Source organism: Pseudorca crassidens, chromosome 17 (genome assembly GCF_039906515.1).
Source record: "Pseudorca crassidens isolate mPseCra1 chromosome 17, mPseCra1.hap1, whole genome shotgun sequence".
NCBI lineage: Eukaryota > Metazoa > Chordata > Mammalia > Artiodactyla > Delphinidae > Pseudorca > Pseudorca crassidens.
In genome coordinates this window covers 73,734,095-73,758,276 of record NC_090312.1, presented here as the reverse complement: position 1 = coordinate 73,758,276, position 24,182 = coordinate 73,734,095, and the positions used below count along the sequence as shown (strand labels likewise).

General features: G+C 45.3%; 2 protein-coding genes across 5 annotated transcripts in view; one reads left to right on the top strand and one right to left on the bottom strand.

Moving 5' to 3' along the window:
- TRIM55 (tripartite motif containing 55) overlaps nucleotides 1–20,802 on the top strand; it is a 42,504-nt gene extending 21,702 nt beyond the window's left edge. Inside the window, exons 7-11 of one of the 4 annotated variants that reach the window (XM_067712184.1) lie at nucleotides 45–169; nucleotides 1,413–1,624; nucleotides 2,955–3,242; nucleotides 4,579–4,666; nucleotides 19,757–20,802. In XM_067712184.1, coding sequence (XP_067568285.1) covers nucleotides 45–169; nucleotides 1,413–1,624; nucleotides 2,955–3,242; nucleotides 4,579–4,666; nucleotides 19,757–19,767 — 724 coding nt within the window. In that variant the 3' untranslated portion in view covers nucleotides 19,768–20,802. The remainder of the gene's footprint in view (nucleotides 1–44; nucleotides 170–1,412; nucleotides 1,625–2,954; nucleotides 3,243–4,578; nucleotides 4,667–19,756) is intronic. The other 3 variants (XM_067712183.1, XM_067712182.1, XM_067712185.1) reach the window with 3 other exon arrangements.
- Nucleotides 20,803–21,745: 943 nt separating this feature from the next.
- CRH (corticotropin releasing hormone) lies at nucleotides 21,746–23,926 on the bottom strand. The gene is made up of 2 exons (XM_067712187.1): nucleotides 23,583–23,926; nucleotides 21,746–22,790 (listed from the first exon to the last, which is right to left on the bottom strand). The coding sequence occupies exon 2, from the start codon at nucleotides 22,778–22,780 to the stop codon at nucleotides 22,193–22,195; it is 588 nt and encodes a 195-aa protein (XP_067568288.1). The 5' UTR covers nucleotides 22,781–22,790; nucleotides 23,583–23,926; the 3' UTR covers nucleotides 21,746–22,192.
- Nucleotides 23,927–24,182: the final 256 nt, after the last annotated feature.

Genomic DNA, 24,182 nt, shown 5'->3' with positions numbered 1-24,182 from the left:
AACTTTACACAGTGACAGAAAGTGGCAACTTGTCTTTGTTGCAGAATTTCTGAAGCATCGAAGGCATTTCAGATGGAGAAAATAGAACATGGTTATGAGAACATGAACCACTTTGCAGTCAACCTCAGTAGAGAAGAAAAAGTAATACGCGAAATTGATTTTTACAGAGGTTTGTTATTCTTGTGACCATTTGGCCAAAATTGCAGGTGTGTGAAAGCGTCACATGGGTTCAGTGGGAGGAAAGGGGGATTCAGGATCATCTCCTCAATGGACGTCGACAACTTTACAAGGATCATAATCCAGCGTGAAGCTCGATTTCATGACAGAATCATATAGTTTGTTGACGGTGTTTATTTAGCTTTGCATATCACAGTGCTTATTATAATTCTGGCATTAGGTATTTAACTCTGGGTTGTCAAATATTTAATAATCGATGGTGATGGTAATATCTCAACTTCAACCCTACACAAGGTGCGAGCCATAATGATAATAATGTGAAGTGTCATCAGGTGCAAGGTTAAGGATGAGATATAAATAAAACATAGTAGACACTTGGATTAGACATTGTAGCACTTTCAGTTAAACTCTAGAGGGCAAGGAAAGCAATGGGTCATAGAGTAAGTCACACCTGGAAGTAAAACTGAGGCTATGTGATCAGATGCACTCAATGAGTTCTAAACACATCCCTATCATTTGGCCTAGAAATGCCACGCTTGGAAATTGATCCTGATGAAAGAGTTGAAAAGAGGAGCCCATTTAGATGATGAGATTCCTTGGCTCGACCACTATAATGCCATAAACTTGTATCAGTGCCCACAGATAGAACTTTAGAAGCAAATCTTCAGGATGAATCTTTTTAGAAAAATCCTTAATATCGTCTCTCATTAATATCGCCTGAGGAAATACTAAGATCAGTTGGTTAAGAAAAGAGTCGTGGCGTTAACTGTGGCAAAAGTCAGCATTCACTGAACAAAGAATGTGATAAATTAAACAGGGCCGGTGTTTTCTGACACAGGGAAGAGAGTTGTGTTTCCATTTAATTTGACAGAGGTAAATAAGTGACGGTCCCAGCCCTCCGGGAGTTTGCGAATGTGACAGAGCATGATAAAAATGGGGACAGCCTCGGGGGGTCAGGTGGATGGTGCACGGTGGTGAGGACAGGGCTCTGTACTGGCGAGGGGAACAAGGAGGATGGTGATGACTGGAACCTTTCTCACATTTGTCCACATTTAATTAGAAGCGCGAGCCCCCGCCCCCGCCCCCGCCCGTGGCGTACTCGGGCTACAGTTAAGTGTCTGATGGACAGGATTTCCCCAGCCCTGACCTTAATCTGAGCTATAAATAGTGGTCAGTAGTGTTTTTCGTGGCCGCAGTGGTAATCATAACGATATGAAAATGCATTGCCTTACCAGAAGATGAAGATGAAGAAGGAGGAGAAGAAGGGGAGGGAGAGGGAGAAGAGGTAGTAGAAGTGGAAGAGGCGGAAAATGTTCGAACAGAGTCATCAGGAGGAGATGAAACCCCAGAGAAAGGTCTGGAGTCCCGTCCGCCCACCTCAGAGCTCCAGGCTGCCCCAGAGCCTCCCCCAGCCCTGCCACCCGCTGCGGATGCCCCGGTGACACAGGTAACCGTTCCTGAGCGCCTTCTTACAGGCCACGCATGCGTGCTTCCTTGCTGAACAGCCTGAACAATTTATTCTACCTCAAGGAAAGGAAACTCTATGCCAGACACTAGTATGTGGAAGACAAAAGATTTCAGGGCAGTGGCAGTGTCAGGGAGAAAGTCCTCTAGGTGATTCAGCAGGTTCTCTGTGGTTATAACTGGTTGGCAAGACTTAGTTTCACATGATTTTCTCACCAATGACACCCTCAAAGCTGAGGCACTCTTTGGAAATTGTGTGTGTGTGTAACATGGTAGTTCACAGAGAGCTGATATCATGAGGATTGAGTACAGATGTAGGATATAGGTTGAGAAATAAAAATGGTTATACTTTCGGAACTTTGAATTTTCTGTAGGTAATAAAGGAACTAAACAGAGAACCCGTGCTACTTTATGCCCCTGTTGCTTACCCTGAAACAGAACTATAGCTTTTGTTCCATGAGCAAATAGATGAAGCTTAGTTTTCTGTGTATTTGTCATTTGATGAGATTATGTGTTGACAGAATTGTTTTTAAAAATTTCTTAGGAAATTAGCTCATCCCAGATACTGTACTTGATTGACTGACGTTATGATTCTAAGATGTCACTGTTTGGTGTTCAAGCCTCTGTACTGACTGCATGACACCTTTAGCAGACAGATCCCAACCTGTTGAGTTTGTAGACAATGAAGATGCATTAAAAAGAAAAACAAGTCCTGGTTTCAAAGTGGATCGGAATTATCTATAGCAATAAAACCTCAGAGAGGGAACTCAGAGATGGAATTATATCCTGTGCTCTCTGTCTCCATAGGAAACTGGGCTAAAATACTATTTATAGTTCCTAGAATCTTGAAATTCTGGGTATACCAATTGCACTGAAATCGAAAGTGGTATGGTAACTAAATGAGAGTTGGGTTTGATCAATTTTTGGTTTTAGAAAAGAGGTTTTGGGGGCCCACATATAACATAAAAATAAATGAATGCCTGTCAATAATTTGCCCTTTCTCCCATATCTGATATTCTATCAGCAACCTTTGTTTTAGGCTTCTGCTCTCTGCCTGCCCAGGCCACCATCTCTATTGAAAGACAAGCCCAGAAAAGAAGAGGGGGCACGTGCAGATGCCGAGACAGAGGGCCGCTAGCTGCATTCTTGCCTTTAGTGCTTGCGGAGGGTGGGGTGAGCTGAAACCTGCACTAGATCGGGCACTGCGCAGAGACCTCTGAGTTTTCAAACCGCAAGGGAACTAAAATCAACTGCCTTTTTTTTTCTTCTTCTTTTTTTTTTTTTTTACTTTTGAATGTATCTGTCCTATGAAGGGGGAGGTTGTACCCACTGGCTCTCAGCAGACCACAGAGTCTGAAACTCCAGTCCCTGCAGCAACGGACACTGCGGATCCCTTGTTTTACCCTAGTTGGTATAAAGGCCAAACGCGGAAAACCACCACAAACCCACCTTCCACCCCAGGGAGCGAAGGTCTGGGGCACGTAGGGCCTTCAGGTTCTGAGGATCCGAATGTGCGGAAGGCAGAAGGGGCAGAAGCCGCAGCCAGTGAGAGGGCAGCAGTGAGTGGTAAGGAAACTAGCTCACCTGCGGCTACTTCTCAGGTTAGTGTCGATGCTCTGGTGTCTGAATGCTCCCCCCCGTGCCGCCCCGGGGTCCAGCCGGGATGACAGCAAGAAGGAAGGGCTTCCAAAGGGGCAGAGAGAACCCAGGGCCTTGGGAAAAACAGAAACAATTCATCCCCGGCTCCCCCTGCCGCGTGTTGGCTTGTTTCTCTAAGCCTTACATGAAACACAAGAAACACAAATTTGACTTCACTCTGCTCCTGCGTGGCGACCTCACACCTGGCTTCCCAGGGGAGGGATGCAAGCGAGCCCGGACCTTACGCCTGCAGGTGAAAGTGGCTCGTCTGCAGTGACTGGCTGGTGTCCCTAGCTCCCCTCTGCAAAGGCCACCTGACCTTGCTCGGCCTTTTCTGCATCCTCCTTGAGCTTCCAAAGACTAATCACCTGCTTTTGTGTCGTTCCCAACAACCCCCAAGGAACACGTTTCAATTGAGTTCTGTGTCCACTCTGGAAAAAATAACCTGATTCACGGGTTCTGGGAGAGTGCCAGTGACAGCTGGGCAAAGTTAGTGTTGGCTTAATTAAACTGGGGCTTCCTAAGCATGTGCTCCTGGGAGAAGAAAAGCACAGGTTTTCTTCCTTTGGAATTTTTTAAAGGGTCATTAAATACCTCTTGTTTTCTTTTTATAATGCAAGTTTGAAGTCCACGTCTTCTCCCTAACGCTGGGTTAGATGTTTGCATGGCTCAAAGATTCCATAGAAGAAATCTTGCACAGTTTCTTCACACAGAAGAATGTTCATGGTTACTCCATACCCATGAGTATTCTTACGTGACGTGTGCGTGTGAGTGTTGCCCAGACACGGGGCTGGCAGAGAAATATGCTCGCGTTCTGTGCTCCTGGGTCATCAGGTGATTACGAACAACAAATAGCATTTTTTTCAGAAATCATAAAATTAGTCTCTTGACTATCTGTTCAAGTGAACCTCGATTTCCATGAGGTAACAATTGGAAATGATTTTTGGAAAATTCACAGATGAACATGCTTTTGTGCCATGTATTCATTTTCACAGATGAAAAATGACAAAACTAAACGTTTGGTGTAAGGAAACCTTTTGTGGTTGTTTTTAGGTTTAAAAAAATGGAATAGAAACTTTTCTAGAAAATTGATGGGAACTTTATTTCTAGAAAGTTTATGGGATTCCTTACATATTTAGTGGAAGTTGAGTCAGGAGGAGCTGTTTTCTGAAAACAGTAATACGATAATAACCCGAAACAGGAGAACGCCCCAAATGAAAATGAAAAATCTATCTAAATGATGTTGAAAAATATTATTTGTGATAATATCAGTGAAGCTGTCTTCTTGTTCTCTCGCAGGAGTTAGCAATCTGCCTAGCACTCTTGGCTTTTCTTGTACTTCACTACATCTGGCGTCAGATTCAGTGCTTGATTTTTACTCTAATGGGTAGGAAATATTTTCTTTTCCCTTGACTAACATCTCGCGTAGCTCTTCCATACGTGTTCCTCTTCCGTAGGCCCAGGGATGGATTTCTCCCCGACTCTGAGGCTCAGCCACCTAGAAAGAACCAAGTTCTTAGCACTCGTGGCCCTGAGGCACCTCCCTGAGGAGAGTCACTCCATCATCTAATCCTGCATGGAGGGGGATCCCGACTCAGAACAGAGACTCCGTGGGCAATTATTCAGTAATCCAGTGGGAGGGGACCCTCCAGAATAGCCATTAGGGGAGGCCAGTTTCAAAAGATGTCCGTAATGCTGTGAGGACTCACTGCTCTCCAGGTAGATCGAGGACCAGCAAAGGCCTGATTCAGGAATACGCAGGGTTTCCATCGATTATGTAGCAGCATTTCCTCTGCCTCACCAGACAGGTGCCCAGGAGGTGGCCAGGTAACTGCATTGATGGGCAGGTGGGCCAGGCGACTTCTAGTTCTTTCTGAACCCTGAGACTCTACAGTGTCTCTCCTGGGAGAGGGGAGCCCTGAGAGAAGGGTGCCACGGGGACAGCAACATCAGGGACATTGCAGCCAGGTGAGATCTGAGTGCATAAGGAGCCAGAGGCCAACGTTCATCTACTGGCCGTAAAGAATCAGAACCAAAGAAGAGTCATAAAGCCAGCAAACAGCACATTATTTTTGATACACGTTCTCATGGTCAAGGCTTTTCTTGATTTTACTGTTAGAAGGTTTGCTTAGGGACTGACATCCTTCTCCTTTCGCAGCCTTTTGAAAATTATCAGCTTTAATGAATCGTATTTAAAGATTCAAACCCCATGTGCTTTTGAGTAAATGACCTTGCTGGACCCGAGACCCAGCTCCCTGTGCCTGTAGCTCAGAAGTGATTTGGGGTGACTAGTGCCGAAACGACTCAGCTATTTCTGGCTTGCTGACTTTTCCCTGGTTGACATTGACTCCTCTGGAAGCTCCGATCATAGCTCCTTTCTGCCTCATTAGCTGTCTGCTCAGCAATGGCAGTCGGCTCTCCATGGGTCCCTGTCATGTCTATAACTGTGTGTGAGTAGGACCCGCCCCAGTGTCTAATAGTCAGCCAGAAACCTGCGTACCCTAGAATGTTCTGAGTGTCCTTATCATACGCTCAGATGCGTAACTCCTCCTCCTGTCATTATTTGTGGTGAAAAGCAGGGGAGGAAGTATTGGCCATGGACTCAGTGGGGCAAATGGGGAGAGAGCAAACTCCATGCATCATTGGAATATCCTGAATAACTGGATCTGAATAATTGTCTGAAGAGTTCAGTTGACATTCTGAGAATTCAGGTTTGGGGCTTTGTCGCCACATATCTGTGTAATGCTTCTCTGAGGCTGCAGGGGGAGAGTCACGCTTCTTGTCTGCCATCCACTGAGCCCATGTCATGGATGCTGTGTCATTCACATGCCTGTCATGAGGCTGAGGCAGGTGGGGCGGGGTGGATAGGGTGAACTGACCTTCTTATTTCAAAGAACCTTGCTTGTGTCATTCCTGGTGTTTGAGAAAGGGCCTTTCACGTAGCGAAGGAAACCTATTCATGATGCAGGACCACTCTTTGATCCCTGCCTCAAAGAGGGTATGGACAGATGGACAGAGGTCAAATTCCCCACCTCTGTGAAGGTTTCGCAGGTTTGATTCACCTTCACTACCTCAGAACCCAGCTCACTAGATTAATATTTGTCCAACGCAGTGTTAGCTTGTTAGAACTTCACACTTCGTCATTAGTCTTTCTGTGAACATGTAGGATGTGACACAAAAGTTCTTGATTCACTGGTAGCCTTACCTCTCTTAACCATACGGTCCCCTGTCAGGAAACAAGGTTGCCTTAGAATTTCAGAAGCATCTAAGGGTCTGGCGGATCTGTAAACTCACTTCAGCCCCATCCGTGGAACTGCACACCTTTTAAGAAGGCAAATGTTTCCAGGTGCTTTCCTCATGGCCATTCGCACAGCCTGCCCTTGCTTTTGCTGCCTGTGATTTCTGATGCTGTGTTAACTCTACTTTATCACATACCTTCTCTCTTCACCTAATTACGTAGGCAGATTATGCGTCAGAAATTGGCCATGGCAAAAAAACAGACGTTGACTCTGCACTGGTAGTGAACCGGGATCCTGCTTTTTGTTTGAGAAGAGGTACATGTTGCCTTCCCCACCTTCATTCTCAAAGAAAAACTAATTTCTCAGCAAGGTTTGGATTCAGCCCTATATCACACTGTGCAAAGCCCATATACAGGAACTGTTTTTGGTTGTTGTTTTTTTTTGGCCGCATTGCAAGGTGTGTGAGATCTTAGTTCCCCCAGTCAGGAGACTAGGAATCGAACCCGTGCCCCCTGCAGTGGAAGTGTGGAGTCTTAACCACTGGACCACCAGGGAAATCCCATGAACTGGTCTTTAGCTGCAAAATGGCCCTCTAAGTTCCCACCCTTCTAGACCAGGGCTGCTGTATGCTCAGTCAATGCAAAGAGAGTTTGATCTACTTCATGTATTAATTTTAAAATTTATTTTTTTAAAAATTGCACCACGCCCTAGTCAACCTCAGAAGACAGGGCAATAATAAGATGGGAAGCACACTGTGATGAGGTCGGCTGCCCTTGGAAAGCAGTCTCTGTGAGCCCCATCTCCTGGGTGATTTCCTTGTCCAACCTGCTTCCTCTGCTGCCCTTCTCTTCCTACCTACTTACAAGCAAATCACACCCAAGTGTTAACACAGGGACTACGCCCACCCTCATGGATAACTGGGTATTTTGTTGGGCATATGTGTGGCCATTAGATTTTTCCAGAAGTGGGAGCAGCAACAATTGAAAGCCCCTCCGTGTTCCCCTTCCTCCCTTCCCAGTGAGGCTTAGTGGCTTTGGTTGGAAGAATTTATGCAAACCATTTGATGAGAGCTGTACAGGGAACAGGGATTTCCAGAGAAATGTCTCCCTATTTGGTAGATTAACTTGGCAGCTGCCTCAAGGTCGGAGGACCCCAGCCCCACTTCCACCCCCCCCACACACACACCTGCAGAAAGCCAGTTGCTTTGGAGATGGGGTTGTTGACATTAAAATCTCTGCCACGTCTACCTCTGTAAAGAACCACAACTTATCTAGTTCACCAGAGCATGAAGCTGTAGTTGTCAGAGACCCTAAAAGCCTTCACCATATCGCAGCTATTTGTAGTTGCAAGGATAGAATATCCACCTTCCACATTCCATTCTTCAGGTCTGAAAATAGACAAACAAGTTGGATAGAAACTCTGCTAAGGCTTGGGGCTCAGGAAAGATCAATGAAATCAAGACACAGGACTTAGGTTCCTGTCCTGTTCCTTCTGCATCTGACTCTGGACATTTAATTTCTTTGAGCCTTAGTTTTCTCATGAGGAAAAGGAAGCAACTACTCGATGAAAGGATTCATCTATTTACACAACATTAGAGAGTGAAAAATCTAGTACTGAGAATTTTATAAATTGTTTCAGGATGAGTTCATTGGGAGGGTTATGGACTTAGGCCTGACACAAATCATTCTGGGCGACAATAATAATAATAGATTTTCAGTGGAATAGATAGCCCATTGCATTTCTCAAAATGTATTTCTTGCCTTGAAGCTCTTACATAAACCCCTAATTCCCAAGCTGTTTCCAAATCTCCTCCTAGGCACCCACTGAGCTGAACGTTTACACAGCCGCGATTACCCCTTGAGATGCCATAAACTCCACAAAGTCCATGTCTAAGTCCACCTAAAGGTACTTAGGCCTCATTGCCCAGTAGAGCAGAGACTTAGAACGTACACAGTGAAGGTAGTCACGGAAGAGTAGATGGATGAAGAGATGACAGATGACGTGAATTTTTAAATGCGCCTATTCTAAGTGTGCGGGTCAATACGTTTTGACAAGTACGTAGCATCGTGTAGCCACTATCACAGTACAGCTGTAGGGTATTTGTGTCACTCCAAGAAGTTCCCTCGCGTGCCTTTGCGGTTGATCTCCTTCCTGCATCCCAGCTGCTGTTTTGCTTGTCATTATAGTTTTGCCAGTTCTAGGAGACTGTATGAGTGAAACATCCAATACATAGACTCCTGTGACTGGCGTTCTTCACGCTGCATAACGCTCTTGAGTCATCCGTGCGGTTGCATGTATCAGTGGCTCATTTCTTTTTATTCCTGAGCAGTATTTCATTGTATGGAGACGTTCCAGATTGCTTTCCGTTTGATTTCTGGTTGGATTCCATTGTGGAGAGAGAATATTCGTTATATGATTCCAATCCTTTCAAATGTATTAAGATCTGTTGTATGGCCCCAAGTATGAGCTAACTTGGTGAATGTCCACGTGCAGTTGAAAACCTTGTATTTTCTGTTGTTGTTGGGCGGAGCGTTCTGTAAGTGTCCACCGGGTCGGAGAGTGTGGTTCAGCTCCACTCCATCCTCACCAATTTCCTGCTTACTTCTTTGAGCAATTGCTGAGAGGGGAATTTTGAGATCTATGACTCTCATTGTGGATTTGCCTCTTCATCCTTGCAGTTCTATCAGCTTTGCCTCATGTATTTTGAAACTCTGTTTAGGTGCCTATATTAGCATTGTTATATTTTCTTGAAGAATTTATCCCAAGATAAGTGTTAAAACAAAAAACAACTCTTTTTGTGTCTGCCTGCTTGAATGGATACAGAGAGGTCCTCGCCCTCATAGATCAATACCGTTTTTTAAGGTTGGGTAGAAAAGTTAGAGGGCCGATGGGGAGAGCCTGGAGGAGGAAGATGCTGACGATCCTTAAGACGTTCCAAACGGCTGGCCACGGAAGACCTCACGGCCTAAATCCAACACACCGGCCTCCCCTTCCTTTCACAGCCACGCACAGGGCCAAGCATAGCAAGGGCCGCGATGGCTGAGGTCCCTAATGCTTTTAAGTGACAAGGCTGAACTTTGCAGCCTGATGATTCGTTTTCACCGGTCTGTGGGGCCCTATTTTTAGTTTAGATGTAAATTGCTTTATGAGCTAATATGTCTGTACATTTTAATGACATGCCTCTGCCCCGTTCACTCCTTGTCCTGGCTACACCACTTTCCACGGAACTGCAGAGGCCACCCTGTCGCGGGCCAGGGACTTCCAACCCTGGGCTTGTCCTCTTGGCTGAGAAGGTCCAAGGTTCCCAACCCAAGTGTTGACAAGAAGGTGCAGATGGTCCTTCCTCCTGTCTTGAGTGTTCCCAGATGCTTCCTATCGAATATATCATGAGCTCAGAGACAGAACATCAGGGACAATGTGGGTTACCCACACCTTGGGGCTCTTCACTCTAAAATAGCAAAAGGGATATGTGGAGTCCAGTGCGGGAAGTACCTCCAAGGAAAACCAGCCCATGGCCATCTTAGTTCCCAGCCCAGGTTCTATAAATGTTGTCCTGTGAGGTTATAAAGGTGTTCCCACGGGAAAATAGAAAACATTTCTTAGAAGAAAGAAGGAAAGAAGGAAGGAAGGCAGGAAGGAGGAAAGAAAGACACACGGCTCTAGCCAAGATTCTTAAAGCCCAGAGTTTATTTCCTAGAGTCTCAGAAACCAATACATGTGACCCCAGACCCGAGATCTTAGCAAATTTCTCATGAATCCAAGATTCAGTCCCCTTGAAAATATTAATATTTTCTTAAACTGGGATGAACAATAGCCAACGTTCCAAGGAAAAGCAGGTGTGTGGAGCTCTGGGTCCCCACGAGCTGTCACACACAAAAAGATAAAATAATTTTCATGCAAATAACCTTTGAGACCAAATCATTCACTCCGAGCTGAAGGGCAAATATCAACTCCAGCTGCCACTAGGGACTGAGAGGCGAGAGATGCCTGAGGCCATAGGTCCAGAAAGCTTCTTTTCTGAGCAAGATTAATTTCACAAGGTATCACAGAACGTTTTAAAAAATAAAGCAGGAGACCAAGAATATGATTTCCCATGAGTGTGACTATAGGTCCTGTGTTCTTTGAAATGATCTATTTAATTTTCCAAAACAAACTGAAATGAATGAAAATTTAACTATGTTCTCCAAATTGAATTGAGGGATTCAGGGTGTCAAATTATTTTCAAATAGAAACCCCTACTGAGAGCAGTTGCTTGTGTTTTACAAATTAGGAGATTCAAGCTTATGAATCGAATCGCTGATAAGCCAGGAACCCTGACTATGCTGGAATTTCACTTGGTAAAAATAGAGAGACAACCAATCAGCACTCAGGACTAGCCTATATTTACAGCATAACATTGTCCAGTACTTAATAGTCCCGGAAATTATAAGAAGTTCTGATAATGAAATGCAGGCATTTTTACATAGAAAAAAATTTTGAAGTAAGGTTTTTATTTAAAGAAGTCAGTTTTGGGCTTCCCTGGTGGCGCAGTGGTTGAGAGTCCGCCTGCCGATGTAGGGGACACGGGTTCGTGCCCCGGTCTGGGAAGATCCCACATGCCGCGGAGCGGCTGGGCCCGTGAGCCATGGCCACTGAGCCTGCGCGTCCGGAGCCTGTGCTCCGCAACGGGAGAGGCCACAGCAGTGCGAGAGGCCCGCGTACCGCAAAAAAAAGTCAGTTTTAATGAGACTATTATATGAATATTATTAATGCTTTTTCATTTGTATCCTGCAACTGCAATTTTCTCTTTCTGGGTTTGTTTGTTTTTTTTCCTGCTGGGAAAGTGACATCCTAATAACTGTCAATTTGGGGACTTTGCTAGAAGGGCCACAAAAAAAAATTCTATACTGAAACTGTAGGCTATATTTCTCAGGATCAAATAGCTTCCTTAGTAAAAGTCACTTTAATAGGAAGCTAAACTGGATGTATCTGTTTTAAAGAAATGTAATGTAAATTGTTTGTGAGCAGCGTAATGAATTCATTTCCCCTGACAACCTGCACCTACAGCTCTACGATTCCTGAAAACAGTAACGCAGGCACTGGGGAGAGCTCTCTGGGGGAGCTGTTATGACATAGCTAGTTGGGTTTTGCTTCCCGTATTTTTTAAATGTTTATTATTCTGATTCTAAGACTCTTGTTAGTGTTGTACATCCTGTGGATTTTTTTCTATCTTTATTTATGAATCTCAGTGATTTCCAGGCCTTTTCCCCACTACAACCAACAAAGCAAAGAAGGAATCCACCATCGTGAGAAACCAGTGCCACGTGGTAATGACTGTAACTAATGGGCAAGGTCTTTGACAGATTCTCTCACTCAAACCTCACAACAACCCTGCACAGTAAGAATTGTTAAACCTCCTCATTTTTTAGTGGAAGATTATAGGGGATGAGTGACCTGCTCCAAATCATGGAGCAGCTGGGAGCTTGGTGCCCGGTGACCCCTTGTCCACCACCACGGAGTGTGTGCGTGCAGCAGAATGGAGGCCGTGCCCACATCTAGGATAAGTGGGTGAATCCCCACTTTACCTGGGTTGATGGGATTGAGGCAAAAATAGTGTGACCAAGGGTTCTCTGCATTGACTCACCACTCATGACACATGGGCATAGAGAAGTCGGTTCTTGGCCTCCACCGCCTGCAGTGATGTGCGCATACCTTGCAAATGAGTGCACCAGTCCTTCAGCTGCACCCCAGGCTGCTGACCCACCTGCCTCCCTGTCTCTGACTTCCTGGGGTGATGTCAGCCTGCGCCCTGAGTCTCGCATGCTCAGCAGCACTCGCTGCCTCTTTTCTCCTTGGGTTTATGGTCTCAGCATAGCCCACAGCGTTACTCTGAGCCAATTGCTCAACCATCCCATGCTTTCCTGTCCATGAATTGGGCACAGCAATACCATCAGCCTCCCACGGCTCTTGAAAACCTGTTTGCCTGTTTCCCCCCAAACAAGGCAAAGAAGTCCCGTTTGTGAGGAATTAATGATCTAATTAGCATCCTTTGTAATTCTGTTCTCCTTTCAGAAAGGCTGAGAACACACACACTCTGTGCTGGACACACAATGTCAGGTCTATGCCTGAGAAGAGGGCTGCCTGTAGGTTTATTTTTTTATTTTTTTGCGGTACGCGGGCCTCTCACTGCTGTGGCCTCTCCCGTTGCGGAGCACAGGCTCCGGACGCGCAGGCTCAGTGGCCATGGCTCACGGGCCCAGCCGCTCCGCAGCATGTGGGATCTTCCCGGACCAGGGCATGAACCCGTGTCCCCTGCATCAGCAGGCGGACTCTCAACCACTGCGCCACCAGGGAAGCCCTGCCTGTAGGTTTTTGCAGAACTGTGATATCAGCATTTTCACTTCTCCTTCCTGCTCCCCACCGACCCCATCAATTCCTAGACACCATGTTTGAAACAGACCAAAGAGAGCACACCACACATCTTCCTCCAGGTTAAGAAAAAGTGAGTGAGTTTAATTTCTTCTCGTTTCATAGTCCTGGTTTCTGATCTTCCCTAACTTAGCAAGAGGGAGACAGCTAATGGCAACGAAGCCCCGAGATCAACTCCCTTCATCCATCCCTTCCATCCCTCAGTGTGCAGAACTGTAAATTTTCCCAAGGGCAAAAAATGCTCTTTAGTGAATGTTTTCCTTCCAGGGCTCATTTGGTGGAGCGAGGGGAACCTCTTTTCTCCTTCTCTGGCGTCTGCGGAGAACGTGCTGTATTGTCACAGCTCTGTGCTGCCTTCCTAACATACCTTGACTTCTCTGCCACTGAGCAGAGATGACTGCATTCCTGTGAAAGGATTGCCCATGATGGACCTTCCCAACCGAGTTTCCAGGGCTTAGACCCTTGGCTGTGAGTCACAGACCACGCCCCAGTCACTTCTCAGGCATTGATGACTGGCCCAGGGTCTTGGCTGTACTCTCTTTTCCAGTCTGGAATCCATAATGCTTAAGTTATCCAAGGGCCTGGGGTTCAGGAAGGCTAAGCAGGGAGCAGGCCAATGCTTGGGTTGAATCTTTCTGAATAAACGTTCTACCCTTGACCTCGGCATTCCTCCTTACACCTGTTTCCAGCATCTGGCTCTGATTTGCTGACCCAGCCCAGCAGGTGCGGGACAGACATTGGTGGTCGCCCACTCAGTGGCCTCAAGTCTAGCCTTACCCTTCTCACCCACATTCCTTTAAGGCAAATGGCTTTCACTGTGGAGGCTCAAGGCTTCTTTTGGATTGACCTAGAAAGACTGGCATTTAACATGCATGGTAACCAGATCCTTCCGTCAGGTTGAATTTGTCATTGGCATTCACGGCGGCAGAGAGGAGTGGGGGGGCCCAGGTGTGGGGCTGGACACAGTTTCCTCACTGCCCCCAGCACCTCCTTGCGTGCTGGGCATGTGGCTGACACGTCCACAACAGCCCGGCCCTCAGGGTGAGGCAGGGCCATTTCTAGGTAAAATGGTATCTGGCAGGGGTGGACCTGGAGCCATCAGCGCCCATTAACGTCTCAGTTGCAATTCAGTTTATCCAATCAGTTACTATCACTTGGATAAGCCTGAGGGAATGGAACGCAGGACAGTTACATTGTAATGGATCAGAATCGTGGGTGGTGTACACAGATGCTCATTTGGGGAAGGGCTGAGGCTGGCACCTTACAGAGGCCCTGGGAAGCTTAGAGGCCGCCTGAGGGCACTGGTTACTCATCACAATGACCTGGCACAGCTCACTCTTTTATTTTAGGCTAGCAAAAAATAATTCCTCTTATAAATGTGGCTACCCTGTCTTATGCCAGAGTGAATATCAGGAAAGCGTCTGTTTCGTTTTGTTCAGTCAGTGAATCAAGTGGGCCGGGCCGCATTTAGGTAAAGGGGGCTACTGGTGTTGCCCCCAAGCCCAAACAAGAGCATTTCCTCCAAAACGGCACCCAGTTATATCCCCTGCGCTAAGTGTCCAGGGACACATTTGGCCTCAGTGAAACGCGGAAGGCAGTTTCACGCTTTGATTGTCAAGAATATTGCCACAAGAAGCATGTTGGATTTTTAAAAATATTCATCCCATTCAGCATAAAAGTCAAGCCAAAGACTCCATTGAGTATTATCTTCTCTTTTCTTTGACACCTTCCTACTAAAAACTAACCTTTTGTTAAGAGCAACAAGCTTGTGTGCCTTTAGAGACCAAGAAGGTATGATTAATGAAAAAGCAGGTGAGGTGAAAGAAAAAATGTTGATAGAAGCACAAATATAATACATGATATTGTTTGCTTTCCTCTTAACTTACTTTGAGCATAGCAACTGTACAAGCGCAGTGGCAAATGACCGCTGAAAACAGCCTTGCAGCAGGGGAGGCAAAAGGGAGTGGTGAGCACTGTGGAAAACTCTGTGGGAGAGTGCATCCCAGCCCAAAGTGACCGTGCTGCTCAGCCCTTCCTGTAGGTTCTGGGTTGCTAAATTTCTGCTTTGCCAAGAGGACCTGCTAATCCAAATTTTAATGGGAAATCTCCTAATTAAAAATATTGTTTTTAAAATGGTGGTTAAAAACACATAACATAAAAATGACCATCTTAACCACCATTTTTAAGTGTTCAGTTCAGTAGCACTGAGTAAATTCCCACTATTATGCAACCAATCTCCAGAACTTTTTCATCTTGCAAAATGGAAACTCTATACCCATTAAGCAATACCTTCCCATTGCCCCCACCCCCTAACCCCTGGCAACCACCATTCTACTTTCTGTCTATGAATTTGACGGCTTTAGATATCTCATGTAAGTGGGATTGTACTGAATTTGTCTTTTAGTGTCTGCCTTATTTCACTTAGCATAATGTCCTCAAGGTTCATCCATGTTGTAGCATGTGTCAGAATTTCCTTCCTTTTTCGGATGGAGTAATATCCCATTATATGTATATGCCACATTTTGTTTATCTATTTACCCGTTGATGGATACCTGGGTTGCTTTCACCTATTGTGACTAGCGCCACTGGAAAACATGGTTGTACAGATATCTGTGTGAGTTCCTGTTTTCAATTCTTACTGAATTGCAGAATCATACGGTAATTCTATGTTTAGTTTTTTGAGGAATCGCTATGCTATTTTACACTGGTTTACATTCCCACCAACAGTGCACAAGAGTTTCTATTTCTCCACACCCTTGCTCCTAATTTTTTAATGTTTGCAACTCATTCAAGCCTTTTTCAAAATACCATGCACAGTTCAGGCCAAGCAAACACTTGAAACAAACACCAAGCAAACACAGTTCAGGCCAGAACCTGGAACTGTCCTATACACAGAGGAAGACATCCACAAGCCTCTGGCAGAATTCATGCTACTTTATCCCCATCAGCAAGAAACGGTTCTCGATGACATAACAAGGATGATGCTTACACACATCACTCAGCCCTAAGCAGGAGCAACTCTCACCACCTGCTCTTCACGGCAGGGAAAGGATAGCCTAGCATCAGAATCTGACACTATTTTTTTTTTTCCTTTCAAACAGCATTTGATAGTAACAGGAAATAAATCAAAGGAAAATAAAAGATTTTGTGTTTCTGAGTGAGTCTGGTTCATGGATACCCAGGATTTCTGGTCAAGTTCATGTGAGAAAAATGGTCTTTCCTTTAAGCAAAGGTATATCATTCCCTTCAGCTAGTCTCCTGTGGATCTTGACTGAACTGGGTCTCCCAGTTGAGATGGAAAATTCTGCCTCTCTGTTCCATTTCCTGGTTTTACTTTATGACTAAAAATCACATTTCTCAACGTATCTGAAGCCCCATGCTGATAGAGCAGTGTTAAATGATGGTTGTAAGTTTGTTCATTTGTTACCTGAGGAAAGTGTGTAAAGTTTAGAAATAATATCGGACTAACAATCCTTTCTTCCCCTTGGCACACATCTCAGAATAGACTGGAATGCAGGGCAAACTCAAAAGCAGGTAGAGGAGATCAATGCTTATTATTCTCTGTCCTTTGTTCAGCTTCAATGAGACATCATTATTCCCAAGAAACAGCACTTCCTGTGATGAAGGAGAGCCAGCATTTGGAAAACTATTTAAAGGAATACATATATACAGTTCTCTTGGGGAAGGCTGTAGGGAAAATGTCTGCTTATGATTGAATGGGCTGTGCTTATAGAAAGATTTCTAAATTTTTAACTCATTCTTCCTTTATGAGAGAGCCATATATAAAGTTGGGCCACGTGGAGGCACACTGGACTGGGTGATGAGTAACCACGATTACAGCATGCCAAAGGAACTAAAACTTATACATGATGGAAAGATGAGCATCACAAATACTATTGTCTTTCTTTACTGGGGCGTCTTGGCTGTTGTATATCGTTCCTCACAAACAGTCCCCAGGTGTTTCTGTGTGGCAGAGGAGCCTCTTTGCTAATATGAGAAGAAAAGGAGGGAAGGAAGGGAGGGAGGGAGGAAGGAGGGAAGGGAGGGAAGGAGGGAAGGAGGGAGGGAGGGAGGGAGGAAGGAAGGAAGGAAGGGAGGGAAGGAGGGAGGGAGGAAGGAAGGGAGGGAGGGAGGGAGGAAGGAAGGGAGGGAGGGAGGGAAGGAGGAAGGAAGGAAGGAAGGGAGGAAAAGGAAAGGAGGGAGGGAGGAAACGGACATCTATGAAGCAGTTAATATAAATGAGTCGTGTGCAAAGTGCTTTAGGTGCATTACTTTATTTATTCAGCCCTACAACAACCTTGTGAGATAGGGTGTCACCTCTATTTCACAAAAGAGAAAACTAAGGCTCAGAGACGTTAAGTGACTTGCCCGAGTCATACAGCTAATAAGTTGTTAAACTGGAATTCAAAACCAGGCTAAGCCTCTTTGCATAAAACTTCCTTGCTGAGATGGTTCGCGGCGGGGTGGTCCTCAAGTTCACATAAGTAAAACCAGGGAGACGGTATAATCACCTGTAGATACTCAGGATAATCTCCGCTCTTAGCCCCCTGCTCTGGAAGCAGCCTTTCTTCTCTGAAAGATAGCATTGGTCCATATTGTTTGGAATCTAATAACTGACTGAAAACATGAGAGTGTAAAAGTAGCGAACCCAAACTATTTAATACCAAGTCTTGAAGGCTGTAGGGTATTAACAGCTAAAACATTGAAAATGGAAGATAGATTTTAATTTCGAGTATAAAAAAAAGCACTAAAATATACACAGATTCCAAAAGCAGCCGCAAATGGCTTGCAAGCCACCAGCAGTGTCACAAAGATTCCGTCCCTCTGCAGAAAATACCTCACCCAACTCTAGTTTCACCCTTCAGATATTTCAGAACAACTGTCATGGAAGTTTCCTCTAGATTAGAAATTGCCTTCAAGGAGAAGAGGCTACAAAGTGCAGCCTGATGGTCTGTTCATCGAGGCAGAATTCACTCTTCACTCACACAGAATGGCCAGAGAGAAGTACTTTACACATTAATGATATGCCTAGATCACTTGGGTTTTTTCAGGATTCGCGAGAGTAAGGTGACTATGACGGGGAAGAGAAGAGTTCAGCACGAGTGCACAGGCACCGGCTTCTGTCAGGACGATGTTTATTCCATGTCAACTTCAAGGACATTGAAGTGGCTAACCCATTACCAACAGAATCTAGTAACAGCCTTTTAAAAAAAGCCCAATCGGGCTTCCCTGGTGGCACAGTGGTTGAGAATCTGCCTGCGAATGCAGGGGACACGGGTTCGAACCCTGGTCCGGGAAGACCCCCACATGCTGTGGAGCAACTGGGCCCGTGAGCCACAGTTACTGAGCCTGCGCGTCAGGAGCCTGTGCTCCGCAACAAGAGAGGCCCGCGCACCGCGATGAAGAGGGGCCCCCGCTCGCCGCAACTAGAGAAAGCCCTCGCACAGAAACGAAGACCCAACACAGCAAAAATAAATAAGTAAATAAACTCCTACTCCCAACATCTTCTTTAAAAAAAAAAAAAAAAAAAAAAAGCCCTATCACACTTGATGTCTCAACTATTCCTTTATAGAAATCTACCTGCTTTAGTTTTTTTTTTTTTACCTGCTTTAGTTTTATTCTACTGTGGCTAATATGATTCCATGGCCCTTCTTAATTCTCTATCAGGGCATGACATGGCAGGGGGAAGGATAATCCTAAAGCCATAAGGACTTGGGAAAATTTTAGTGAACTTGAAACATCAGCACCCAGTATATGCTTAGGGTAAAATCTGGTAAAATGCAGGACAAGTACTCTTTTTTCTCTTGAAAATAGTTTGAGTGGCAACAAAACAACATACTTGCTGAAGTTCTGCTTTGCCTGTGCCAGGTATTGTCCATTCATACAGCAGCTTCATAACATCACCCAGGGCTTCTGGGTTGAATGCATGTGCCTACCTCATTGCTTTGGTATCAGTGGCATTCTAATCCCATGGGATAACTTTACCAGTGAAGTCATCAGAATGTTAGTCTGTGTTTGGTAGTTCTCTGAGGAAGAACTGTTTGTCATGGTACCTTCAATGTAAGCAGTCTGCATTTTTACATCAAGTTGCATTTCAGCAAGACTTCTTTATGATTGTCCCTCATTCCACTGAGTGATTATTTTTTAAACTCAAGGCATCATAAATAAATTTCACTTAGGAGATTAGATAGATCAATGACTTCAAAATCATAACTTGTATCTGTCTGGTATCTATAAAAGATAGATATCTATTTAGGAATGTCTATGTAATTAGATTTTATTGCCTGGAGAAAAAAGTCCTTTTATTCATGATTTGCTCAAAACTAAGCCTGCAGTTTTGCAAAAATTACACACACACACACACACACACACACACACACACACACACATATATATATATATATATATATTCTTCACATGCTGGTAGAAATTCTTTAGCAGTGGAGAGATTATGTCATGTGATGTAGTGAAGTCATTTAAATCAGGATTTTATTTATTTTGCAGATTTTTCTAAACCCAAATTCCTACTAGTTTTAATGTTATTTTCATCTCAGTAAATCATGTACAAGTGGACTTTAAAAAAAAGTAGAATAGCCTGTACTGTTTCCCAAGGGGCATGCATTGCTGTTGCCCCTTTTTAGATCATGAGTGTGAATTCCTTTCATGGCTCTTGGTCATGGCCAAGATAACCTGAGCTTACTTTCCACTCCTAACAATAATTATGTCCTATATAATTATTATTATCCTTTCTCCTCAATAGAAAAGGGACTGGATCAACTCAAAAAGGACTGGCCTCTTTTTCCTCTGATGCAGATTTTCTTCTGTTGCAGACTGGATTTGAGGACACTCCCCTCCAGGGACAGGCCGCAGCTTCAGGGAGTGGGAATGGAGCTGATTCTCAGCCAGCTCGCCATGTCTTCTCCTTTTCCTGGTTGAACTCCCTGAATGAATGATGTTCATTCCAACTGCTGCACCTCTGTCTGCTTGGCTGAGATTCACACAGGCAGCAGGGAACCTCGATAAAACTAGTAGTATGCAGGTGATGAAAGGGACCTCTGAATGGGATTTCTACCAAAAATATCCTTTAATTCCAGATGACTTAGCTAACACATTGAGGGAAAACAATGCTTTGAGAAAACAGCTGCAGAAAGCATTGGGAAAAAAGGAACTTGATCTTATGCAAATCTTTTATTGTGTGGGAAACATTACGAAGGGTTTGTAGGTGTGATATGTGTGTGTGTGTGTGTGTTTCAGTAACAAGTGGCAGGTGTTGAAAAATGTGGGCACTACTCTCTCATCTCTAATAGGCACTGTCTTTTGTTGTGAAATCATAGTAGCTCTTATTCTCTTTCCTCTTTAACAGTGCAGGTGGTCAGTGAAATTCAGTGTTAATCAGAAGTGACTGATTTATCAATATATGGACAAAAGGTAAATCATTGACCAAAGATATGAGATGCTTCACAAAGCTTTCCTCTTTTCCACAACAGATGTCGCTGAATGGATATCCAGAAGTGTTCTTTGACTCTGGTGATACTTTCATAGTCCAGAAGGCTAAAGGCCAAGGACACTTCTTGTGACACTTTTCTAATCTTAGTTTTAGATATGCAGATATCAGGCACTTTAACTAAAGAAGACTTTTCAACAGGAACTGTCTATTTTCTTATGTATCCACTGAGGCACCAATCTGCTGAACCGTAGAATAACTGCATGTACTTAAATATATATATACACACACACAATACACATTATACATGTACAAATATATTTATATGTATTTAAATCATGCTTTATTTGTTCCACCATAATTTTGCCTCCTTCGAAACATAAGTTTAACTTTACTCTGTATGAACTCTTAAATAAATGCTGTTTTTAACAACTTAGTCTTACAATGATTTATTATGTTTCATATCATCTTATTGATCCACTAATCAAGTGAATTTAAAGGGTCTCAAGAGAAGAAGCATTCTCATCCATCCAAATTGATTTTGAAGTATTAAACATTCGACTGAATTTTTAAAGTTATAACTAAACTACCAAAGACGAGTGCATTGTAAAACTAATTAGGTGTGCTGTTTGATTTTAGAAGTGCATAGAGATAGTTCGTATTCCTAAGAATTAAAGTGATTAGGGTTGGCATAGACATACATGAGGTATTTGTGAAGTTATTAAAGTCAAAATGTGCTTTATAAAAAAATGTTCCCAAGGGCCATTTTACAGCAACTACATTTAGTTCTTTTAAGTGGAGGGGCTATTAAGTTTCTCCTACTAGAAGACAGCAGTGGAAAATAGCTTAGAAAAAAAGATAATTAATGGTACCAAGGTAATCGTTTGATAAAGTAAGCCTTTCTCGTGGGAAAACAATGCAGCATTTTGGCCCCTAATTGGAGGAAAGCCCCACCACAGCCCTTGTCCTCTTTTCTTTTCCTCCTTCCCCACTGTCCCCAATTATTTCACATCTTACAGGTAATCAGGGTTAGATGTTATTTCCATTATGAATCAATCTTCCATCTATAGAATTACCAAGCCTTAGAACTGGAAACAACTTTCCAAATTATTTAACTTAACCTCAGAGGAGTAATCTGAGGTGCAGAGATGAGTCCAAGGTGGTTGCAGTGTAAGCCACTGACATAGGTTCGTGTTTTTAGTAGAAAATAAAATGCAAGGAGTTTTGTTTTCTCTTGTGCTGAAGTCAATTTGGAGGAAGTAAGGAGCTCAGGGTATATTCCCCTGTGAGCACTGAAGAGGAAAAATAAAGTCATGATTACCTTTGCAGCTTTTATTAGAAATATAAATATTCAACATTCTCTTACACAACCAAATTGACCAAGGATTGGAAAGCTGTTTTATTACTGAAACGTTTACAAGGAAAAGTTGGTTCAAAGAGCTTACAGATTTTGTCTCACCCACCCAAGAGAATGACATTCTTTTTGGCTCAAACCACAACAAAATCAATTGGGTGACTTCTGTCTGCTTCTTCAAAACATTTCCTCCTGGGTCTATACTCTCTATAAAACACTGTTAAAGACACCTGGAAATAGAAACTATAAGTACACGGTACAAATTACAGGATGTTGCTGTTACTGCACGTGAATACACTTTGTGCATGCTAAGGAGTATGGGCGCTCTTGCTGTACATCCTCTACGTCTCAAGCTATATAAAAATAAACAAATGGTATCAGAGCAACGCTGTGGTACAGAATACTGCATTATTTTTTATTTTTACTTTTTGTGTTAAATGCAGAATCTTTCTGGCCAAACGCACCGTTTCATTTCCCAATAATCTCCATCAGTTTCCTGTTGCTGTGAGCTTGCTGCGCTAACTGCTCAGCCCTGGCCATTTCCAAGACTTCTCGGAGGAGGTGGAAGGTGAGATCCAGGGAGATGGGAGGTTCCTCGGCTCGCCTCTCCCTCTCCGGTGCCTCCTGGCGGCCGCCGAGGGCGTTTTCGGCGCCGCGTTCCACCGGACTCGCAGGGCTGTCGAGCGGGCGCCGGGGCAGGGGCAGCAGCAGCTGCTGCAGCAACGCGCGGAAAAAGTTGGCGGCCACCTCGTCCGGCGAAAGGCGGCTGCCGCTGCTGCCGGCAGGAGGCGAGGAGGCGGCCGAGAGCGGAGCAGCGGGGCTCTTATTGAGGCTACCCAGGCGGAGGAAGTACTCCTCCCCCATGCGGAGCAGGCCGGGCCGAGCCTGCGGCTGCTGAGACTGCGGCGAAGGCTGGAAGAAATCCAGGGGCTGGGGGTGCTGCGAGGCCTGCCGGGCCCCCGGGACGGGCCCCCGGCTAAGGAGGGCCCTGCATGGCGGGCAGGGCAGGAGAGCCACCAGCAGGACGCCCGCGGACACGAGCAGCGGCAGCCGCATGTTAGGGGCGCTAGGTGCGGCACCCAGGTGGGCAGAGGGCGGAACGAGAGAGAGAAAGAGAGAAAGCAAGAGTTGATCAGAGTTGCGCTCAACTGGGAGGTGCACTCGGGGGTTGGGGGGCTTCCTACAGGACGACACCCACAGACCTGGCTCGGGGGCTCGGGCGGGCGCTGTCCGCGGTGCTGAAGCGCGCAAACTCGGACTTCCAGAGTTGGAGGCAGGCCGAGACGGGGAGCAGGAAAAGGGACGCCTGCGGGGCTCGGCGCCAAAGCTCAGCCCCTCATCAGGCCGGACTCTTCTTACGAGACTCACGAAGGGACGGTCCCTGAGTGCCCTTTGTAACGGTCCCCCAAACCAATCCCCCGAGCCCTAGAGAAGACCTACAAATGTAAGATCTCACCTGTTCTACACATCTCCCCCCACCCCCCACCCCACCCTTTCCGGATGTTTCAGCGTTTTCCTCCGAACTGAGAACTGCTGCCTCCTCCTCGTCGTTTTCCATCCCAGCCCTTGCATCCTTCTCTCGGCGGTTGGGATGGATGGGGGGCTCATTTACGCAGCCAGCGAGGGATAACTGCCAGTTCGGGTAACGATGAGCAGCCGTCTAAGTTCGCTTTAGCCACATCCCAGCTACTATCGGAATCCTGAGGCACAGTCGGTAAACACACACACGCGCGCGCACACACACACACACACACACACACACACAAGCACGCCTAGGGACAGCTGGCTGCGCGGCGCACACCGTGGCAGCTCAGGCAGTGCAAAGTTGGAGGCGCGTTTCCGTCTAGGCGCTCCCTACCTTCTGAGGCGCTTCTGCAGGTGAGCGGAGCGCTGCGCCGCTCTGCAGAGGAACGGCTCCGGGGCTTTCTCAGGGCTTTTCTTCCCTTCTCCTTTCTTTCCCCACTCTCTTCTTCTTTCCCTCTTCTCTTTCTCTTCAGTCTCTCAACGGACTTGGGCTCCGAGTTTCTCCACACCAGAGCCCGGAGTGGGATTTTATAGCGTCGACCCTCTTCAGAAACCACGCAGCATTTGCCTAATAAGCTGACGCTCTCTTGACAGCTCGATTGCGTGCTGCCTCTGCTCCTGCATAAATCACAGGGCCCTGCCGGGGAACGAGGGGCAGAATTTTTGCTCTCTCAACACTGAATCTCACATCCAATTATATCAACAGATATTTATCGCCTCCTTGGTGACGTCAATGAGCCCTAAAATGGAAGGGCTTCTTATGACTTGTCCATTGACAAAAATTCTTGAATGAGATTTCCCAAGTGTGAAAACATACTGACCTCTTACTAGGAAAGGCCAAACTGAAGGTCAGGAAAGAGACAGTGACTGAGAGGGGAGAGGAAGGGAAAGAGTGAAGGAGGGGAGGTCTATCAACACACGGTCTTGTGGGAAA